Raw genomic sequence first — 17019 nt, 5'->3', positions numbered from 1 at the left:
CTACTAGTAGCCTCCCCTGTTACCTTGTATCTAGTATAAATACCTGTTGATTGACTGCATCTGCTTGGGCTGTCCCTTAAAAACAAACAAGAGTTAAGCTTGCTTGAATATTTGCCCAGGGTTTCACACTTCAGTAATACATCATTTCCTCTTTGCAGTAATATTCCTGTGAGATCAGAGGTGATTATAACTGCCTGGGAGGAAACTGAGGCACAGGAGTTTATTGTTATAATCTTGCTTGAATTTTTATAGTTTTCCCCCCTTGATTGTTGTTGTTCAGTCATGTCCAACTTTTATGGGGTTTTCTTGGCAGGGATATTGGCGTGGTTTGCCATTTCTTTCTCCTGTAGATTAAGGCAAAGAGGTTAAGTGACTTGCCCAAGGTCACATAGCTAGTAAGTGTCTGGGACTAGATTTGAACTCAAGTCTTCCTGACTCCAGGCCCAGTACTCTATCCATTGAGCCATCCATCTTTCTGCCTCATTTACCCCCTTAGAAGCCACCAAATCAAACTTAGGCACAGAGAGGTTTAATGACCCTGCCCAGGGTCACACTGCTAACCTAGCATTTTTATGTTTTGCCTAAATGTGAGTCAAGAGTTCCCAAAGTTAGTCTCAATAATTATAACAGCAGATCTTGGTTGTGCTGGCAAAAAGCTTGAGATTCCCGTTTCAGATTCGCTCATTTGTCATGAACATTTTAATCCCTTTTTGATCAATTTACTTTTTTGGACGGTCTTTCTTTTGTCTCAGGTTGCCGCATCAACTGGACACACGGTTGTATTAGTGGACCAAACAGACGAGATCCTGGCCAAGTCCAAAAAAGGAATTGAAGAAAACCTCCAGAGAGTTGCCAAAAAGAAATTTGCAGAGAATCCTCAGGTAACATCTTTGTCTTGATAACCTTCAAATCAAACCACTTGGAGACTGATCATGCTCTTTGTATGGGGTAAAGTGTAGCACTTTTCTGTTGAGCAAGCACAGTGGTGAGGGGTAGGGATGTTGAGCATGCTTTCATGATTCAAGAGCCTCAAAGAGTAGTTGGGAACATGGGAATCAGAGAAACCCTGATGGGGACTCTGATGCTGGCGAGCTCCACCAGAATTCCTTGGTACACCGTTGCTGACCAGGGACTCTGTTCTTGGTTTCTCAGTCAGCCTGTTGCAAATATTTCCCTTTTTTGAGCTGGCCTGTACAAATATTTGAGACCTCCAGGGGCTGAGGGGACCTCAGAGGCCATCTGATACAGCTTCATTATCTTACAGATGAAGGAACTGAGGCTCCATGACTCTTTGAAGATCACTTAGAGATTGAATAGCAGACTGGGATACAAGCCCGGGACCTCTAAGTGAATCTAACTATCTGTGCTCAATTTTAACTTGACCCCTTGGCATTTTGGATTTGTGTAATTCTTTGTCTTCTAAGGTAACATTGGAGTGACTTTGTTGATTTTTACCAAATTTGGCACAAATCATAATTTAAGTTGTATTCTTGAATTAACCTACCATTCCTTACATCAATCTATTTCTCTCCATATAGATATATACAGTCATTACCTAGAATTTAGGTTCTTTGATTATAGAAATAGACTTCAAATGGGTTTCCAAATGGGCACACTTTTCCCTAAGTGAAGTCTAGAAGAATAAGCTATAAATATATTATATATAAATGTAATACATATAATATAAATATGCTATTATAAATATATAAATAAGCTGTAAAATCAGATAATACTTAATGGAAAATAAAGGAAACATTTGAATTTGACAAAGCCTTTGTGAGACTATCCAGTTTCCTCATCCTGCCCCCCCCCCACCCTTATTGTTTTTCAGTGTCTGACTCTTCATGACCCTGTGGACCATACTATCCATAGGGTTTTCCTTGGCAAAGACACTGGATTGGTTTACCATTCCCCTCTCCAGTGGATTGAGGCAAACAGTGACTTGCTCAGGGTCACACAGCTAGTGAGTGTCTGAGGCTGGATTTGAGCTCAAGTCTCCCTAACTCCAGGCCTAACATTCGATCCACTGAGCCACCTAGCTCCTCCTAGACAAACAGAGGTTAAGTGACTTGCCCAAGGCCACATAGCTAGTAAATTTCTGAGGCCAGATTTGAACTCAGGTGTTCCTGACTCCAAGCCCAGAGCTCTATCTCCTGAACCATCTAGCTGCCTTTCCCTTTCCCCTAGCTTAATTTTTCTCTTGTAATGTATTTTGTGCTGGGATAAAATAGATAGTATCACCTTTTTAGACTAATGGAAAGCACCAGTCTAAATTCAAGCCCTTCTTAGAGAACTGAGCTACAGGCTTGCCTTGAAAATAAGAATAAAAAGAATTATTGGGCTAGAAAGAATGATACCAAAGAATGTGGTGTTACTGATTCTGAGTACTTGAACAACTGGCATTGACTCCTTAGTAGAGTAGCCTGGGGTAAACAGTTGTGAACATAAGGATCGGCGTGTCTATTTAGAACTAGGCTGGTGGGATATAGGAGGATTTCATTTTTGGCACATAGCGATATTTCCTGGGGCACATTGGTTTCTTGGTCTTTCTCACTTTGGCAAATATTAAGAAATATTTTCAAATGAAACGTGTGATTTCTTTTCTCCTCTCTCCTCCACACTCATTAGGCTGGTGATGAATTTATTAAGAAGACCTTGAGCAACATATCTTTGAGCACAGATGCTGCTTCTGTGGTCCATAGCACTGACTTGGTGATAGAAGCCATCGTGGAGAACCTGAAAGTGAAAAATGAGCTTTTCCAGAGGCTGGACAAGTTTGCAGCAGAGTACGTATGCAGGCTCCCATATGGTCCTTTTCCTAACTTCCTTCTTTCTGTCAACTGTCCTATTTTCTGGCATCCAGTTTCTCTTCCTTGTAGTCAGACTCAATTTTCTTTATCTCAGTCCCTCATATCCAGTCAGTTGCAAAGTCCTGTTGAGTCTTCTGCTTTTCACAACATCTCTCCTATCTGTCCTTTTTACTATATGAACAGTCACCAGAGGCTTAGGCCCTCAGCACCTCTCGCTTTGATTATGGTAATAGTCTGCAAATAGTCTACAAAAAACCTGTATATAGTCCGTCCCTTTTCCAGTCCATTCTCCTCAGAGCTACTAAAATGGTATTCCTAAATCACAGATCTGACCATTTCCCTCTCCTGCCTGGGTGTCTTCCTGTTGCTTTTAGGATAAAATATAATCTCCTCTTCTGGCATCTAAAAGCCTTCAAAATCTGATGCCAACCTCTCTTTTGGGCACATACCTATTATCCCCCCTTGTGTGTTCCACTTCCAGCCGAATTGGCATAGTTATTATACATATGTTCTAACACCTTCTCTGTGCCTTCATAGTCCATCACCCTTGAGGGCTTCTCCTCTTTAGCTAGAATTAGCTAAAATTCCTAGCTTTCTTCAATACATAGCTCACATCCCACCTCCTACAAGAGGCCTTTCCCATATTTTCCTCCTGTTAGTCTTCTTTGCCTGTGAAATTTGTTTTATAATAGAAGGTTCTTTAGGTCAGGGACTGTTTTATTTTTGTTTTGTTTCCCTAGTGCCCAGTGTGCTGCCTAGCTTGTGGTAGGTGCTTAATAAATACTTCTCAAACTGAATTGTTGAATACATTCAGTATTGAGTCTTTTACTGTGTGCATTCAAGGCATCTATCTGCCCCTTCCTACCTCCTATCGTAGGGGATACAAAGTTGAGTAAGACAATTTACTTCTCAAGAATTCTCAATCCATTGAGGTATTGATAATGATAGTTCATGTTTGTAAACTTTTTTATAAAATGATTTCCTTCTGTCAGTCCTGTGAGTGTAGTTTGCATACAAAAGAACTAACACTCCAAAGGACTCACGATGGAGAATGCTATCTACATCCAGAGAAAGAACTATGGAGTCTGAATGCAGATTGAGGCACACTTTATGCTTGTCTTTTTTTTTTCCCTTTTTTTTTCCTCTTCTGTTCTTTTTTTTGGGTTGGTTTTTTTTTTTTTTGGTTATGCCAAACAAAGAGAGAAAGACTAAGAAACCAATGTGCCCTAGGAAATATCGCTATGTGCCAAAAATGAAATCTTCCTGTATCCCATCAGCCTAGTTCTAAATAGACATGCCAATCTTTATGTTCACAACTGTTTACACCAGGCTACTCTACCTTGATTCATTCCATTGGTCATAATTCTTCTTTACAACTTGACTATTGTGTAAATAAGTTCAATGTGAAGTTAATATGTAGAAGATATATCAGATTCCATGCTGTCTTGGTGGGGGAGGGGAGGAAGAAAATCTGGAACTCAAAATTATGTAGAACCAAGTGTTGTAAACTAAAAATAAAAAATCTTAAAGTTTGAAAAAAAAGAAGGAACTAACACTCAGAAAGGTTATAGGACTTGCCCAGTCAGAATGTGAGCAAGTAGCAGATCCCAGATTCAAATCCAGGTCTTCTGACTCCAAATTATTACCACTATATGCCATTAGAGTGGTTCAAACAAAGGGCTCCCACTTCGTCAATCAGGAAGGGCATCAGGAAGGCTTCTGTGGAAGAGGTGACAGAGAAGGAAATACTTCTTGTGAAATGCTTCAGTGCAAGATAGGATGGATAGGATTCAACAGATGGAAATGGTAGTAAGAAGGAATTCTTGGAAGAAACAAAGGAAGGAGGCAGGAAAACATGGATCAAAGTCAGAAAACAGTGAGGAGTCCATTTTGGATTAGATATGGCTTTTTATTGTTACAGAAGCAATGTCAGTGTTGACAGAATGCAAAACGTACACTTGCCAAAAAGACTTTTATGGAGAACTCACACAGGGCAAGCTTTCACATGGTGGTCAGAAGTAGTGATGCAAGGACACTCCCAAGGTCTCTCTTACGAACTTTGGAATTGGAGTATCCACCCCAAATGTTCACACCGACTATTTGTGCCCAACCTGTGGTGGAGCATTCCGAGCTCGTATTGGTCTGATCAGCCACAGTTGGACACACTGAAACTTGACTAGGGATGTCATAGGGATGTCATTTTGGTCCTCTTCGAGAACGAAGGACAACAACAGAAGCAATATAATTTAAAGGATAGAGGTTTGGCCTCAACACTGGGCAGACCCGGGTTCAAGTCCCACCTCTGACCTTGGGCAAGGCCTTTAAATTTTTAGTGCTCTGAACAACTATCTAAGACTGTGTTGCAGGAAAAGTGCTATCCTGCACTGGTAGAGGGGAATTTCCTCATGTAGGAGTTAAGTGGAATCACAGGATGAGTCCCTATCCCCTGATTGTCTTGAATCAGCTACACAATGGACTATTTGTTCAGCTCTATCCATCTTTAAGATGAAAACAAGGAGGGAAACCAATGGGTCATCAGCAGCAGTAGCATCTCTTCCATTCGAGTTAGTGTAGATGTCAAAATGTTTTGTTACCGTTAGAAATTGAAGATGTCTCTCACTTCATCCTTCTGGGTGATCTCATTTCATCTCCCTTATCTGCAAAATGAGAGGGACTGGTCTAGAAGACCTCCAAGTGTTCCTTTTAGCTCTGTGATTCTAAAATTAGTGTTCCTTCTCATTTTATTTTGTTTTCTTAAGTTTCTTTGCTATGGAAACCACAGGCTTTAAGGAGCACCCTCTTGAAGGCTGCAATCATATAAAATCTATAGTACAAAGATAGTTGTTGATGGCATGCATAATCACTAGTGTGCTGCCTGACACCAGGTATAAATAGTGGCTAGTTCACAGATAACTGAAGTTTCTTACCCTCACCAATCCAAGAACCTGTTATCATTTGGAAGGAAGGTAGGGAAAGAACCACATGGGCTTACCTGTTGGGGCCCTTCTTAGGGGTGGCTAACTAGTCTTGGAGTGAGGAGGACCTGAGTTCAAATACAACTTTACTAGCTGTATAACCCTGATGTCTGCCTCAGTTTCCTCAGTTATAAAACGCAGACAATCATAGCATCTAACTCTCAGCATTATCATGAGAACCAAATGAAATGCTCTATTCCTTCAGCTTACTTGAGCTTAAGCTTTTCCTTTATATGCTTCGATAATTCCTAGGGCAACCATATCTTCTGGTACTTTTTTTTCTAGTCCATTGTCCTTTTAGTGATTGAATGATTCTGCCCCAGTGGAATGGGTTGTTTTTCCTGTAGATTTCAGATGAACCATGGCTGCCTCCTTGAGGCCGAGCCTGTGATTCTCATCCTCTTTCCAGTGACCTGGGCTCATCAGGTATAGTCAGCCTGCCTCTTCTAGACTTGCTCATTGCCTATTTTTCCACAAGGTGGCACAATAGGAACAAGAAACTATATTTGGATTTCTTTAAAAGAGGAAGTTTTTTCATTTCTCCATTAGTACTTGTATTCCAGCCTTCAAATGTTACATTTTGTATTAATCTTTCAGGGGTGGGGGGTGGTGTTGGAGGGAGATTATTGTGAGCAATGCGTCCTGATCCACAGTCTTATTCTGTTTTCCCCAAAATTTAATTGGAAATTTTTTTCTGAACCGTATTGCAAAAAGGGAGATAATTTATATTCAAAAATTATTTTGGGAAAAAAAGGCGTAATGTTTAAATCAGAGTTTCCTGGATGGAAGTTTGTTTTAAATAAATGATTATTCTGAGTCGATGTCCTTAACAGACTTATATAACTATACAAGTCTTCCTTTCTTGTGTGGTTTGTCCTTTATTATCGAAGAGGACCATGACATCAGGGAGGTAATGCCATGACTTGCAGGTGAGTTGGATTTAAGTGAGGGAGGACTGTGCAAGGTCACCAGCCTCACTCTCTCCTCTGGAACGATCTGGGTACAGTGGGCAGATATGGATCAGGATGATTAGAAATGGCGAAATGGCCCTGGGGATTCTTTAAGTAGTCTTGGGAAGAGATGGGGCAGCTAGGTGGTGTAATGGGGCCCAGCCTGGAATCAGGAAGACCTGAGTTCAAGTATGGCTTCAGACACTAACTATATGACCCTGGGCAAGACACTTAGCCCCATTTACCTCAGTTTCCTCATCTATAAAATGATCTGGAGAAAGAAATGACAAATTACTTCAGTATCTTTGCTAAGAAAACCGCAAATGGGGTCTCGAAGAGTTGGACATGACTGAAACAACTCAACCACAACGAAGACATAGGGAAAGCTCACCATCATTTTGTAGGTGAGACGTCCTTTTGAAAAATGAAAATAATAAGTTTCTAGGTAGGAACGTACAGGAGAAGGGATACTGGATTGGGAGGTAGGGGGTCTGATGTTGAAATCTCAGCTCTGTCACTATCTGTGTGACCGTGGGAAGATTATATAACATCCCTGGATTCCTTCACCGTGAAACGACGGGATTAGACGGGGTGGTCTCCCAGGCTCCTTACAACTCTAGCTATGTGATCTTATGAAACTAAGTGGTTTTAATCTGTTCAATGGGCTTTTAAAGCTCTTCCCACCTTTCCAGTTGTTTCATACCTTACTCCCTTCCGTTCTCTATGATCCAGTGACATTGATGTCTTTGTCTTCTACTTAGTATGTGTTCACTGCTTTGTCTCCCTGCCTAGAATCCTCCCCTCCTCTCCTCTGTCTCCTGGCTTCCTTTAAGTCCCACCCCAAATTCTACTTTCTACAAGAAGTATTTAATGATATCCCTAAATCCTAAAGCCTTTCTTCTCTTCATTACTTTGAACTTATCTTGTTTGTTTTCATGTTGAAAGTAGAGACTTTTTATCTTTCTTTGTATCCCAGCTCTTAGCATGATTTCTGGTGCATGGTAAGTGCTTAATAAATGCTTGTTGACTTGACCGTGTTGATGACTTTATCAGGATATAGTAAAATAGTTTCTAGGTTGCTTTTACTTTTTAAAAAAAATCCCATTTTTACCAGGTTTTACTGAATTTTTTTCCCTTTTTTATTACTGAATTTGTTTGGGATAGTTAGATAACATATCCATTTATCCTTGTAATTCTGTTTTTTTTTGTTGTTGTTAAACCATACACAGTACAAGAGAATTTTTACCCTCTATTCCATGTGAATTATGAGATGCAACAGAGTGATAAGGGGACAAGCTTCCCTTTAAATCATAGATTGACTTAATTTAAATCCAAACCAGAGATTGTATGATATGTTGCTGGGGGAGTACACTTTTTCTTCTCTTTCTTTTTCCCATAGGGGACAGATTAGCTGATACCTAGAGTCAGTATCTGCCTGGTGTGGTGTACTTAAGACCTAAGTCCTAGTCATTGCCAATGATGTAAAATCACTTGGACATCTTATATTTTTTTGTCTTTGCAGACACACGATCTTTGCCAGCAATACTTCCTCTTTGCAAATCACAGACTTAGCCAATTCTACCACTAGGCAAGACCGATTTGGGGGGCTCCATTTCTTCAACCCTGTGCCCATGATGAAGCTGGTAGAGGTTCGTATTTGTATATATAAGCATATGCATTTGCTTGGTTGTTACTCTTGACTTGTGCTGGTTTATTCTTGTGTTCGGATGTGATGTTTCCATCTCTTGGAAAGCCTATCTTTTCAAAGGAGGGAGAAGAAAAAGTGGGAAGAAGAGAGGGGTGAGGGAGGATACAGATAAGAGAAGAAAGAGAATGAATGAAGAAGAGAACCACAGAGATAACTGAGCCTTAACTTCATGAGTCTTCTGCTTACAACAGTAGCATAGAAGATTTTGCTGCTGGTCAACTGATGAGCTACCATGTTTGTTTGTAGGATTGTGAGTAGTATTACTCACATAGTCTAGCCCAAAGGTTGAAGAAGGCAACTAGTGAAAAACAGTCCCCTTGAAGAATTCGTGACCAAACAAGATAGCATTATGGGATATAAAATAGATAATTTTTATTATATGGCAATTTTCTCTGATAAAGCCCTGATTTCTCAAATATAAAGAAAACTGAGTCAAATTTATAAGAATGCTAGTATTCCCCAGTTGATAAATGGTTAAAAGATATGAACAGGCATTTTCAGAAGAAGAAATCAACAGTCATGAAAAATGCTCTAAATCATTGTTGATTAAAGAAATGCAAATTAAAACAGCTCTGAGATATCACCTCATACCTATCAGACTGGCTACTATGACAAAGGAAAAATGACAAATGTTAGAAGGGATGTGGGAAAATAGGGGCACTCATGCATTGTTGATGGAGTTGTGAACTGATCCAGTCATTCTGGAGAGCAATTTGGAACTCTGCTCAAAAGACTATAATACTATATATATATATATATATTTATATTTATATATTTATTTATATTTATATTTATATATATATTTATATTTATATATATACACACACACACATAGTATTAGAGTTCCAAATTGCTCTCATACTATGTGTGTGTGTGTGTATGTATATATATATATATAGATAGATATAGATATATATACACCCTTTGACCCAACAGTACCACTACTAGGTCTATACCCCAAAGATATCAAAGGAATAGGACCTATATGTACAAAAATATTTATAGCAGCTTTTTTTTTGTGGTGGCAAAGAATTGGAAATTGAGAGGGTGCCCATCAGCTCAGAATGGCTGAAGAAGTAGTGGTATATGATTGTGATGGAACACTATTGTGCTATAAGAAATGATGAGCAGGATGGTTTCAGAAAAACCTGGGAAGACTTATACGAACTGATGCAAAGTGAAGTGAGCAGAACCGGGAGACCATTGTGCACAGTAACGATATTGTATAATGATAAACTACGAATGACTTAGCTATTCTCAGCAATACTATGATCTAAGATAATCCTGAAGGACATATGATGAAAAATGCTATCCACCTCCAAAGAAAGAACTGATGGCATCTGAATATAGATTGAAATATACTTTTGCCTCCCACCCAATAGTATTTTATTTTTTCCAATTACATGCAAAGACATTCACTTTTGTAAGATTTTGAGTTCCAAATTATTTTCTTCCTCCTTCCCTCCTCCTCAAGACAGCAAGCAATCTGATACAGGCTACACATGTATGATTAGAAATATACTTTTTTTTTACTTTATTATTGTTGAGTTTTTTTGGTTTGTATTTTCATTTGCAGTGTGGCTAATGTGGAAATGTTTTGCAGGACTGTACATATATACTCCATATCAAATTGCTTGCCTTCTCTAGGAGGGGAAAGGGAAGGGAGGGAGAGAATTTGGAACTCAAAATTTTTTGAAAATGTTAAAATTTTTGTTTTACATGTAATTGAGAAAAAAATAAAAATTAAATGTAAAAAAGGAAAAGAAACAATCCCCTTGTTTGATGATACTCCAGAGGGGTTCAGTTCCACCCAGATCTAGCACATGACAATCTTACTGGACCAAGCTGGCTTAGAGGACAAGCAAATTGTACTCCCATCTCCACCACTCTTGGTGTGAATTTATTTGGACTTTTCCAAGTGTGAGAAATTCACACTAATATAATCATCCAGTAGAAAAAATCCAAATAATGAGTGCTGAACTTGAGCTGAGTTCCAGTCCTGTCCCTGCTTTTTACTATTTGTGACAAGTCCCATCTGTACAGTGATGGATATGCACTCCATGACCTGTAAGTCCCTTACAACCATAGATCTGTGATCTCATATAATTGTGAAGAGCACTATTAAAAATAGCTGTTGTGGCTTTGAACTTTCTCACCCTAGGCCAAAGGTGTTTGGGAACAAATGGCCAGGGAGGGATGTCCACAATGATGCCTAATCATTTGCTGTGTTGCTTCTGTTCATTTGCTTAGAGACTCTGTTTTAAAGGGAGATGCATTCACAATGGACAATTTACACCTAAAAATGTAGCAACTTGCCTTTTACAAGGACTAATAATAGTGTCTGAGGAGTAGCAGCTATTAAAATAGTATTTATTCCATGGTTGAGGAGTTATTGCCATGCGAAGTGTGGGGGAAGACATCCCACATCCAGGATGATGGGAGCCAAGGGAAGCCGTGGAGACTCGTGACATGGCTTTTCCTGGGAAAGAACATTGGTGTCTGGGGCATTTTTCGTTTTTTGAAATGATCACTGTTCCCTTCTCACTTAGCCTCTCTTGAGCTCATCCTGTATCTTTGCTTCTAAATTCACACTTCTGGTACCTTTTCCATATAGTCCCCCTTCACTCTGACTTTTTGAATGTGTTTGGTTTCCTTGGTAATCATCTATATTTTAGTTCATTTATTTTAAAACATTTTTCTGAGAACGGACCAAAGGGACCATGACACATGAGAGGTTAAGAACCCTTGGGCTCCAAAATCTCCAAGGCCTCTTCTACTTCCAGTTTCTGATTTTATGAAACAATCACTCTTTCTGAAGCTATACTTGGGCACCTTCCTGATATGTTGAACCGGGACCATCAATTCCGTTTTTTATTGGGGAAAATGTTAAAATGTGTTTTAGGAAAATGTATTTAGGTGTTTGTGTGTTACATACAACATGTATATTATGTAAATTATCAGTCCAAACTTGGCTGATGTTGATGTCTACAATAATGTCCATTTTTTCTTTAGCAAGATAGTGCCTGTGTTAACTGTGTGACTGAAGTTGACATTATCCTGAAAATATTCAGAAACTCTTTCCTCCATGTTATTTCAATGACTAATCCTACATTAATGCTCACATTAGCTAGTTTTGAACTTTAGCTATCATTTATACATAGCTTCCTTTGGCTGTTGAACACAGAAAGTAAGAGGACCATCTCAAAACTATTTTGCTGCCCCTTTAGGTGGGGACCACATGCCTTACCTTTCTTCTTTGCCAACCTTTCCAATACAACTAAAAATATAATGATTCTTTACAAAACACTAGGCCCCAGGCCTCCTCCCCCAGATCACTTTCTTCTCTCGTGGGTCTTTGACCAAACATTGAGTGAAGAAGTTATTCCATAAATTTCAGACCTGTTAGCAACTACCAGCTTCATTGTCCTAACTGTTTCTTTAATCAGATATGACTGAGATAAGAAATTTTTATTTTTTTAGAATATAGTCTCTTGGGATTTCTTTCCAATATTTGATATCTCCAACATGGACTCTAATTCTTCTTTCTCCCCTCCTTTCTTTTCCATCTCCCTCCAGGTGTTACTTTAGCCTGTTTTTAGTCATACTACCACACCCCATGCTTTTAACTAATCCATGATCACATTAAAACATGATTTATAATAATACTCTATGTTTATATAGCACCTTTCATCCAAGGATCTCAAAGCCCTTTACAGACATTAAGTCATTAAATTATACAACACCTCTCTGAGGAAAAGATGTGCCAAGCACCATTATACCCATTTTATAGGTAGAGAAACCAAGGCATGGAGAGTTGATTTGAGTTGCCAATAGAGTATATGAAAAAGAGTATGCAATAAGGTTGGAAAGTTGGAATAGAGCCGGATTGCACAGAACTTTGAAAGCCAGAATTCAGGGTTTTACCTTTTGTTAGCTAAGAAATGGGGAGCCATGGAAGGTTTGTTTTTTTTTTAATAAGGGAGTGATAAGCATTAAAGTAGTTATTACCTTAGGAAGATTACCTGGGTGTGGGGGATGGACTGAATCTAGAAGACTGAAGACAGTAGTTTAGGTGAGAAAAAAGGAGGGCATGGACCCATTTGGTCATATATAGTAGGAATGAAAAGAAGGTAACAAGATACAAGAGTTACTATCAGGATTCAGAATCAATAGGATTTGGAAATTGAATTGGATGTTGTTTGCTGGGAGGAAAAGGGTGATTGGGTGGGCTGGTAAGAAGCAGTGTGGGCTAGGGTGAAGAGTTCTTATTTAGAGACAAATCTGGGTTCCAATTTCAGCTTTGCTGCTTCTTAGATGTGTGACTTTGGACAAATCGCTCATCTCTGTGATTATCAGTTGCCTTGTGTAAAATGAAAGGTTTGGATTAGATGATTTTCACCATACCTTCTGTGATTAATAGGCATTGAGAATGTAGGAAGAGGGGGGAAGGGTTTTGTGGGGGAAGGGGAATTCTGTTGTGGATGTGTTGAGTTTGAAGCTTCCTCCAGCTGGAGCAGGCGATTGTAGATACAGAGTTGGAGCTCTGGACAGAGCTCAGGGTGGAGATAGAGATTCACAAGTCTCATTCCCAGAGGTGATTATTTAAACCTTGGGAGTAGATGAGCTCACCAGAAGAGAATAGAGAGAAAAGAGAGCAGAAAAGAGAGAACCTTTGGTGGGTGAAAGAGAGAGCACCATTATTTAAGGAGGAAGAGGAGGAATATTAGGAAGAATGGGAGATGGGGAAAGATTTGTTAGAGAACTAAGTAGAGAGACTCGTGAGAGTGAAATATGGAAGCCAAGAGAGGAAAGGTAGAGGCGGTCTAAAATGGCATGCTGAGGTATCAAGAATGTTTACGAAGAGAGTAACCAAAGAGCCTTAGAGATTCTCTATTTTACAGATGAGGAAATCAAATCTCAGGGAGGTTAGGTGAGTTAAGGTCTTACTGGTAGAGCTGGGATTTGAGCACAGGTTCCATCATCCTAAATCTGTGGCTCTTTTTACCACTTCATTACTTTATACAGCAGAGCCCTGCTATTAGGCTTAGCCTTGGAGCAATGACATATGCATACTAGTTCTGCCCTTGCTTTTACAGTGTTTTGTGGACCATTGTTAATTGATCATTACCTCATTTTGTCCTATTAATATCTCTATTCGAACAGCTTTCAGGCCATTACCATTTTATGCTTTGCATTACCAGGTCATCAAGACACCAATGACCAGTCAGAAAACATTTGAATCTCTCATGGACTTCAGCAAAGCTTTGGGAAAGAATCCAGTAACTTGCAAGGTAAGCTAGAGTTAGTTTGGAGAATCCAGAATTTTAGGAATTTTAGCTCTCCTCCCTTGGAGCATTTGCCATTTTCTGGGTTGAAAAAGAGATCTGTTAGTGATTAGATATGATTAGAAAAATACTCACATTCTCCTTCCCCTTTCCTTTCCCCCTTTTTCCTTTTCCCTTTCCTCTCCCCCTTCTCCTTCTCTTTCCCCCTTCCCCTTTTTCCTTCCCTTCCTTCAGTTTTTCTCCTTTCTTCCTTTTTCCTTTCTTTCTCCTTTCCTCCTTCCTTCTTTCATTCTTCTTTCTTCCTTTCTTTCTTTCACATTTTCTTTCTTTATACTTCTTTTTCCTCCTTTCGTCTCTCTCTCTGTCTCTATCTTTCTCTCTCTCATTTTTTCCCCTCTCCCTCTGCCACAGATAAGTCACTTCAAATCACAGTTGTATGAATTAGATTCAGTCTGGTGGAAGTGGACAGTTCTTATTAACTGAAATTTTTGGACCAACAAGAAATTGACATGTTTTCCCTTTTATAAAAAAAGAGCATCAGTAAGTTGTTTTTTGGTATTTTAATGTTCTGGTGCCACCCCTACCCTTCAAGCATTATTTAAATCTTTTTAGCAAATACTGGTAGATAGATGTGTATGTTGTTATCAATTTGCGTGGGGGTGAGGGTGGGAGATCCTCACCAGAAGTTCCCAATGACATCATAGGTCTTGCCCAAATCACCCTTCTCTTACCCCCTACCCCAACTATCGCCTCCAAGGAAAAGAAAAAAAAGCCTTCATATCTATATAGTACTTCAAGATATGTGATGTGTTTTCCTCATAGCAACCCTGTGAGGTGAATAATACAAGTATTAACCTCATTTTATAGTTGAGGAAGCCTGAACTCACAGGGGTTCAGTGTCAGGCCCACACCTAAAACCAGCCTTATGAGAAGTTTAATAGAAGAGTGACCAACTCCCCCTTCCCCTGTTGCCCCTCCCCCCCCAGCTCCAGAGAAGTGGCACACAGGGCAATGTTTATTTCTAGAAAAAAGATTGGGATTATTTGCTGGTCCAGAATTCTACCACTACTTCATGTGGTCAAGATGGCTAGATTTTTGTTCTCTTCTCTGGAGGCTAAAAGACTATTCTGAGAAAGAATTTTACAAAGGCTTTTATTCAGATACTTTATTCAGTGTCTCTTCACTGCCCCAAAGCCTGTCCCCAGCCCATGATGCAGAGGGGTAGATTGTGCCATAAACATTAAGGTGTGTAAAAAAAAGTCTTAGCTAAGTTGGAAAACTGCCCCTGTGAGCACTTTCTCTAATGGAGAGATCAGAAAATTCCATGTCTGTTCTCTAGCTTCATGAAATCACACTATCTCTGTGGCTGTTTCACCACCTGTAAATTGGTTTTGGGCTTTCATTTTTAAATCACCATGGTATTTGGTTGGATGCGTCTGTGGGTCATTAAAATGATGTGGAATTTGAAGTAAATTTTCAACAGTATGTATTGAGAAGAAAAACCAGATAATCTGTCCTTCCACCATTAACAAAAAGGCAATGTGATTATCTTTTACCTTTTATCTTTTATTATCCTTTATCAAAATTTTATATTTTATCAGAGCTTTTAAGTTTTTTATTGACAAAGCATTGTGATTATCTGACACTCTTTTTCTTTCTTTCTTTCCCCCCATAAAACAGGATAGCCCTGGATTTGTTGTAAACCGTCTCCTTGTGCCGTATCTTATGGAAGCAATCAGGATGCATGAAAGAGGTAATTTTCTACCCTTTATTTTGCAAGAGGCCACACTACATGTGGGACTGCATTCTTGGAGTCATTCTTAGTGTTTGTCTTGGGAGGCTAATGACAGTATGCCCTGCACTGGGAGTCACTGACCTTCGTGGAGTCATTGAAACTCTGTGGGCATCCATTTCCCTGTCTGTGACAGTAAGGGACTGGATTAGATGACATTCTAAACTCCCATAGCCTCCACATTCATTCCACACAAAGGGCTTTGGTGTATTCCTAAGTGATCCTAAGTGATCTCTGTGATCCCGAACACCAAGATTTCTCATGCTGACCGTAACGTCTCCCTCTGCCTCACTCCTCTCAAACCTTTTCCTCATACCCATTTTCTCCTCCTCCTGTTTCAATTCTTATCTTCACCTTGATCAAAATAAACATAAACTATTAAGAATTATTTTTATTTATTTCACTAAATATTTTCCAATTACATGTAAGAAAATTTTAACTATTTTTTTAAACTTTAGAGTTCCAAATTCTTTCCCTCCCACCCTTCCTTACTCTTTGAGAAGGCAAGCACTTTGATTGAGATTATACATATGAAGTCAGGCAGAGCATAATTCCAAACCAAATAAAATAAAAATAAAAAAATTTTAAAATTTCATTTTTAAATCTTTTTATTTTAGACATTTAGTATTTCATACTAAGTATTTAGTATGATACTAAATACTAAATTATTTAATTAATACTAAATACTAAATTAACTAAATCCTAAACACTAAACATACTAAATTTAAATACTAAACAAATACTAATACTAAATACTAAAACATAGATAATAAGAAAAAGAAAAAGAAACATTATAGACTTAACTATTAAATTGTTAAATTAATACTAAATACTAAATTAAATACCAAATACTAAATTAACTAAATTCTAAATGCTAAACATAGTAAATACTAAATTTAAATACTAAACATAAATACTAAAACACAAATAGATGATAAAATATATAAATAAAAGAAATAAAAGAAATAAAATTAAATATTAAAATATTTTTATTATTTATTATTAAAATAAATTAAAATAAATATTAAAACTTAAATATAAAATAAGAAAAGAAAAAAATGTCATGTACACAGCAGAACATAAGAGAGGATTCAAAATATATATGGAAATTTTTTTTAAAGTATGCTTCAATCTGCATTCAGAGTTCATCAGTTTTCTCCCTGGAGGTGGATAGCATAAGTACTTCAAAATTGTCATTGAATTATAATAGTTAAGTCTGTGATCATCCTTACAGTATTGCTGCTACTGTGTACAGTGTTCTTCTGGTTCTGCTTATTTCGCTTTGCATCAATTCATATAGGTCTTCTCAGATTTTTCTGAAACCATCCTGCTTGTCATTTCTGATAGTACAAGTGTATTCCATTACAATCATATACAACTTGTTCATCCATTCCCCAATTGATGGGCATCCCCTCTATTTCCAAATGTTTGCCCCCACAAAGAAGATCTGCTTTAAATTATTTTGTACTCATAGGTCTTTTTCCTTTTTCCTTAATGAT

The 17019-nt window shown here is 38.4% G+C and overlaps 1 protein-coding gene across 1 annotated transcript in view; it reads left to right on the top strand.

The window, feature by feature from the left end:
* HADH (hydroxyacyl-CoA dehydrogenase) overlaps nucleotides 1-17019 on the top strand; it is a 50592-nt gene that overhangs the window by 22587 nt on the left and 10986 nt on the right. The window contains exons 2-6 of the mRNA XM_036763310.1: nucleotides 753-881; nucleotides 2629-2786; nucleotides 8258-8384; nucleotides 13645-13734; nucleotides 15409-15481. Coding sequence (XP_036619205.1) covers nucleotides 753-881; nucleotides 2629-2786; nucleotides 8258-8384; nucleotides 13645-13734; nucleotides 15409-15481 — 577 coding nt within the window. The remainder of the gene's footprint in view (nucleotides 1-752; nucleotides 882-2628; nucleotides 2787-8257; nucleotides 8385-13644; nucleotides 13735-15408; nucleotides 15482-17019) is intronic.

This window comes from Trichosurus vulpecula, chromosome 6 (assembly GCF_011100635.1).
Source record: "Trichosurus vulpecula isolate mTriVul1 chromosome 6, mTriVul1.pri, whole genome shotgun sequence".
Lineage (NCBI taxonomy): Eukaryota > Metazoa > Chordata > Mammalia > Diprotodontia > Phalangeridae > Trichosurus > Trichosurus vulpecula.
Note: the sequence above shows the minus strand (reverse complement) of the source record. Positions and strands in the feature narration are given on the sequence as shown.